The sequence below is a fragment of the Hyperoodon ampullatus genome, assembly GCF_949752795.1.
Source record: "Hyperoodon ampullatus genome assembly, chromosome: 15".
In the NCBI taxonomy this organism is placed as follows: Eukaryota; Metazoa; Chordata; class Mammalia; order Artiodactyla; family Ziphiidae; genus Hyperoodon; species Hyperoodon ampullatus.
The window spans coordinates 12,672,260-12,678,259 of NC_136928.1; the positions used below are offsets into that span (position 1 = coordinate 12,672,260).

At 48.9% G+C, this 6,000-nt stretch overlaps 1 protein-coding gene across 2 annotated transcripts in view; it reads right to left on the bottom strand.

The window, feature by feature from the left end:
• TMEM87B (transmembrane protein 87B) overlaps positions 1–5,578 on the bottom strand; it is a gene marked incomplete at both ends in the record, with an annotated part of 50,114 nt that extends 44,536 nt beyond the window's left edge. For both annotated transcript variants that reach the window (XM_079720897.1, XM_079720896.1), the window contains 2 exons: positions 1,246–1,306; positions 5,420–5,578. In XM_079720897.1, the coding sequence (XP_079577023.1) occupies positions 1,246–1,306; positions 5,420–5,578 (220 nt within the window). The remainder of the gene's footprint in view (positions 1–1,245; positions 1,307–5,419) is intronic.
• Positions 5,579–6,000: the final 422 nt, after the last annotated feature.

Here is a 6,000-nt window from a genome sequence, read left to right on the forward strand (position 1 = left end):
GACCTCTCTCCCATCAGTGCTGGGACACTGCCAGCTTTTACCTGACTAAACCCTCATTTTTTTTTTAAGCTTTTGTTCCTAACTCCCTTCTGCTGCCTCATTTTTCTTTCTTTAGATATGTTAATACTAAATTGTGGTCTACTTTTACGCTGATCTCGGACATTACATATTGATTTTTTTAAAAATCAAATTCTGTGTTTCAGTGGTCCATATAACTTTTTATTCCTCCATGTAATTTTTTTGTCTGCACCAGTGTTTTAAATCTTGTCTAGACAGTGAGACATGAATTTATTAAAGCATTGAGAGGCCAAAATGTTTTCCTCACCCACCTTGGGCTTCAATTTCCTCTTGCCAAGCTCTTATCACCACTGATGATCTATATCACGAAGCTGCTTTGAACCGCCTTTGCTTTCTAGCTGATGGCTGGCCTACTTCCGTCAGCAAAGCCCACACACGGCAGAATTCTCCAACAAATGTTCAGAGGATGGTGCGAGAGATAAAAGGGCCACGGCTGTGGGTCCCACGAAGCCAATTTGCTCTACCCAACAAAAAAACTACTCCTTACCCCAAACTTTAACTCTGGCAACCAACTGACCTAGTCAAGTTACTGGAAACACCTAGAGGGGTTGGTGCACAGTAAATATGATCCAATGTAAACTCATTAAAAATACTGCAAACCTCAAGATCTATGACTTGGTAGTCATGACACACCAGTATTTACATAGACAACACAGTCCCTAGCAAATATTTTCACTTTCATAAGCTCTAAAATCCTAACTGTTAGTGTCTAATAATTTTTATTTCATACTGTGATCATGTGTATATTTAGAAAATTTTCAGAAACACAAAGCTTTCATCACAATCATGGCATTTCATATAACCATAAAAAGAATTTACTGAATTTTAAAAGGGATTCAGAGTCAAATTTCGGAGGTCAAATACTTTTTTGCTGAAGACTCCTTTATTAGGTTTTAACTATAATTTTTAAAGAATGATAAAGAATGATTCACATTACATATTCTGAGACAGGATCAGAAAAATTCATTCTTGAAAATAACTATGACCCGACTGGAACAAAAGAAACCCTTAAAACGTTAGGATCACTTAAAAACATTTGCCTAGTTTAAAATATATAATATTACAATGTGTTATGTTAGTTTATATTAAATTAATGCATTAGTTTATATTACATGTTGCTCATTTATAATTTGTTATTTTACTGTTATATTAGTTTATTATACTTACCAGAAAACTTGATCTCAGTAGAGTTAAACATAGTTTTCCTAAATATCAAAGGTCCTGATTTCTATAATGAAAAACAAAGAAATACAGAAAGCTCTTGTTAAAAAAATTTCTCTCTACTGTTTAAGAGTATAGTTTTATCCTGGAAAATATATAGTTCTAATCCTTTAACTCCTATGCCTGGAGTGATTATTCTTTAAAAACATAAACCTGGGACTTCCCTGGCGGTCCAGTGGTTAAGACTCCGTGCTTCCACTGCAGGGGGCACAGGTCCAATCCCTGGTCGGGGAACTAAGATCCCACATGCCCCGTGGCTCGGCCAAAAAACAAAAAAAAGGCATTAAAAACATAAATATGATCACATCACTCACTGGCTTAGAATCTGGCCTCATGTAATCTACTCCCTGCAGTGGATGTGAGGCTCCAGAAGGCTCCTGGGGCCAGCAACACACGGCGGGTGAGTGCGACTGCCACTGTACGATGACTGCTGTTCAGACAGCAGCCTCTGCAGCTGCTCTCGTGGTATCAACATAAATGCGCTTCTGATAAAACAACGGACCCCCTCCCTAAGCTATGGTTTACCGCTGTCTCTTTACAAGAGACCAAATCTCACGGCTGCTCACAGGGCCCCGCATAACCAAGGCCTGCCCACCTCGCTTGCACCTTTCTGGCAGGTCCTCAAAAACATGGTACCTCCTTCCTGCCCTCAGGACCTTAGTAGTCAACCTGAAACTTATTTGAAATCCCCTCCCTGTCACTCTCTTCATCTAGTTATTTCCTTCTTACCCCTGAAAGCCCAGTTCAAATATCCCCTTCCTCAGGGTGTCTTCCACTGGGGCCCACACCAGGCCAGGCCCTCCCTTCCATGGCCTGTAAGACCCATTCCTCACAACCCGTACCACAACCAAAATGAAATCTTACACTACTTAGTTATTTAATGTCTGCCCTCACCAAGAAAAAAAATCCCATGAGAAGGGATTACGATAAACGGACATGTGGTCAGGAATTAAAGAAAAACACCGACAGGACAAGCAGCTCTTTCTTGATAAACTCTTCTCCCTCCTCAACAGTTTCAACATCAACAAAACCCCGGGCCCAGACCCCTCCTCTGAGCTGCACATCCACATACCCAATTACCTAAAGGTCATGTCCACTGGGATGTCCAGTAGACAGTCCACACTCACCTGCCCTAAACCAGACACCTCCCCCTCCACTCCCCAGCAGCTCTTCCTGCGCTGTCTACCGTGGCTGTAGGCGATGCCACCCCCAGTCATGGATCCTTCCAGCCCCTCACCTCCGTCACCCCATCCCCACGGCATGCCTACTGTATCTCACAGGCACTTCACAGACTGAGCTCTTTCTCTCCATTCCTGCCACCACTGCTGTAATTCAAACCTACGCTTCTGCAGTAACTGGTACCTCTGCCTCCAGACCGGAGCCTGTAATTCATCCTTTGATGGCAGCCACAGTGATTAGCAGGTACGTCTAAAACCCTTCACTGGCTCTTCCTCATTCACACCCCAAAGCTGCTAGTGGGGCTAATCCAACCTATAAACGGGGTGTGTTAGGCCCACAAGGGGCCTTTAAACTTTTTTTTTTTTTTTTTCGGTACGCGGGCCTCTCACTGCTGTGGCCTCTCCCGTTGCGGAGCACAGGCTCCGGACGCGCAGGCTCAGCGGCCATGGCTCATGGGCCCAGCCACTCTGGGGCACGTGGGATCTTCCCAGACCGGGGCACGAACCCGTGTGCCCTGCATCGGCAGGCGGACTCTCAACCACTGCGCCACCAGGGAAGCCCTAAACATTTTTTTTTTTGAGTTAGTGGACATAATAAAAATATGGAATCTGACTTCACTTTAAAAAAAAGAAAAGGAGACCTGGCAATTCTGTGCCTAGACCACCCTGTAGCATCCACCAGCTGGAGCCGAACGGCAGCTGCCCTCTTCAGCAGGGGCATGTCATCTGCAGTTCACTGCATTCCCCACCAGTCCCTTCAGTCCCGAACCCAGCACACTGATACGACTTGCCTCAGTCCCCACAGGTCCTTGAGTTTGAGACCCCTGGCCTCAGGCTTAAGGCCAAGCTCAGGCATGGAAGGAAGGCTTCTGGTGGCCTAAGTCCCCCCTAACACTCCTGCCTTCGGTCAGCAGAAACACTAAGAGTTTCTACACAGCTGCTGTTCCACTCCCCTCCTTCTTCACCAAGGTAACATCTACTCATCTTTTCAGACCCAGCCAGGCACCAACTCCGGAAAGTGGGATTAGGTGACTCCTTTAGTACTCCAGTAATATCCCAAGAACGCCACCATGTATGTAATTACTACCCATGAATCTGCTGTCGCTACCATTGTGTGAGCTTCTTGAGAGGGGGCTAAAATTCACCCTTGCAACAGCAATGGCCAGTGTAGTGCATGGCACACGGTAGGCACTCAAACTGTTGACCTTTACAATCAAAAGAACCAGTTCTTGGGACTTCCCTGGTGGTCCAGTGGCTAAGGCTTCACGCTCCCAATGCAGGGGGCCCGGGTTCAATCCCTGGTCAGGGAACTAGATCCCTCATGCCACAGCTAAGAGTCTCATGCCACAACTAAAGATCCCGCATGCTGCAACTAAGACCCAGCACAGCCAAATAAATGAATATATTTTTTAAACATTAAAAAAAAGAACCATTTCTTGATAGATTTGCAGAACAAATGAAAGAAAACTCCACTTTCCTTTCCTGTTCTGAAGAACAAGTTTTGACAACTTGAAATGGGGAAAAAAAAAAAAAATCAGCCTGCTCTTTGCAAAGAGCTTTATGGATTGCTACTGTCCTGAATCACACAGGACTAAAGATTACGTGGGACCCAAAGGTAATTTTTTCTTCCTCACGCAGGAAGCAAAGTCATTCTCTCCCCATGGCCTTTGGAATCTCACCATCCAAAGTATACTTGGCAAAGATCTTTACAGATATGGTCAAGGAGTCTGTATGCAGCCGATTCACTTCCAACTTATTCGTTAGTTTATGCTACTGCCTACTCACTGCAGAAGCACCATCAAACGGTAAGTGTGGTTCCCTGAGTTTTGCTTTTTACTGTTCTGAGAAATTTAATGAGGAAGATACGCAGGCTCTATCACTGGCGCACAAAATAGGGCACCAACCCAGAAGAATCCTGGAAAAAATGGTTGCACTGGGTCTTAAAGATTCAGAAAGATATGTACTCTCCTTCCTTTACGCAGCTTTTGTGTTATAGGAAGAATTTGTAGCCTCTGGTACTTTCTTTCCGGTTGAGGAAATCAAAATATAAGTTTTGCCTTTAGAATTGGGACATCGTTTCCATACATGTGGAAAATACTCATCTCAAACGGAGCTGGATGAATCCTCTGAATCTAGAAAAGCAGGAGGTAAGGCCTCTTCCATTTCCTGTCCCTCTTCAGCAAATCTTTCCAAAACTCTACCTCTGCATTCCTCCCACGTCATCTCATGTAACTACTGGATGTCAAGTTCTCAAATGGCCTGCCCTGGAAAGGAAGAGTTTCCACGCACTCATGCCTCTAGATTAGCCTTGCAAACATTCCTCAATTACACATCCTGCCCCCGCCCCCCGCCAAAACACACTCCCGGAGCTGTGATGTCAGGAACCCAAGAAGAGGGAAAGAGGGCTGGGGTGACTATTGCATGTTCCCTTCTCATTTAAAGAAAGAAAGAAAGAAAAGGCACAAGCTCTTTCTAAATTTATGCGGAAACTCAAGCCCTGGAAAATCCACCCTGTGGCCACACGGGTGTGGCCCTGTGGCCGCACCCGGGCACGAGGAGAGGTCAAATCCAAAGATGCCGCTAGGAGTGCCGAGGGGTTCAGGGCTCAGGTCTGAATAAACGAGGACCTGATCTAGCCAGAGCAGGTCGGAGCAGAGCGAGGGGCCAGGACTTCGGGAATAGTGATCCTCGTGAACAGGGTTCAGAAGGGATAGCAATCCCCCAGCACACAAGCTTGACTGATCCTCCCCACAGCCCAAGTCGGGCCGGAGAAGGGGGCGCTCCCCGCGCCGAGCAGACAAACAGCCCAGAGAAAGTATCAGGGGACCCGGGGCAGGCCCTGCCAGATCAACAAGCCCGTGACCGGCTCCTGGAGCCCAGAGAGCCCGGGGAGGACTTGCGGGCCCGGGCAGCACCTCGCCTGGGTCCGACACTCCACTTACGTCATTGATCGTCGCTGCCCAGAGCCCGAGCTCGGGGACGGCGCCCACAGCCGCCGGGCCCCAGCACAGAAGGCAGAGGGCGACTCGCAGCAGCGGGCGCCTGGCGGGAAGGCGGCCGCGGGATGGGAGCCAGACCCCGGCCCAGCTGGTGGCGGCCATCTTGACGCGGAAGCCGCACCTGGCGCTCCGTGACGCCCGCCACGCCCAGGCCCGCACCTGGTGCAGCTCCGCCCCGGACGGGTTCGGGTCCGGGAAGTGTGGCTGGGGCATGGAGGCGGGGCTCAGGGCCGGCCGGGGCGTGGAGCTAGAGGTGGGGCCAGAGAATGGAAAGGAAAGGGGGCGGGCTAGCGGGAGGGGTCCGAGCATAAAGGCGGGGCCAGGCAGGGAAGGGAGCCGGGAGAGGAGGCGAGGGGCGGGGCTCAGGGTTGGGCGGGAGTGTGGAGGCGGGGCCGGGAGGGAGTGGAGGAGATGGGCGGGGCTCAGAGTCAGGCCGTGGGGGGCGAGGAGGCGGGGCCGGAGGGGAGGCGGGGCTCTAAATCGGCTGCGAGCTGGAAGCGGCTTCAGCCCGAGGCGGGAAGCTG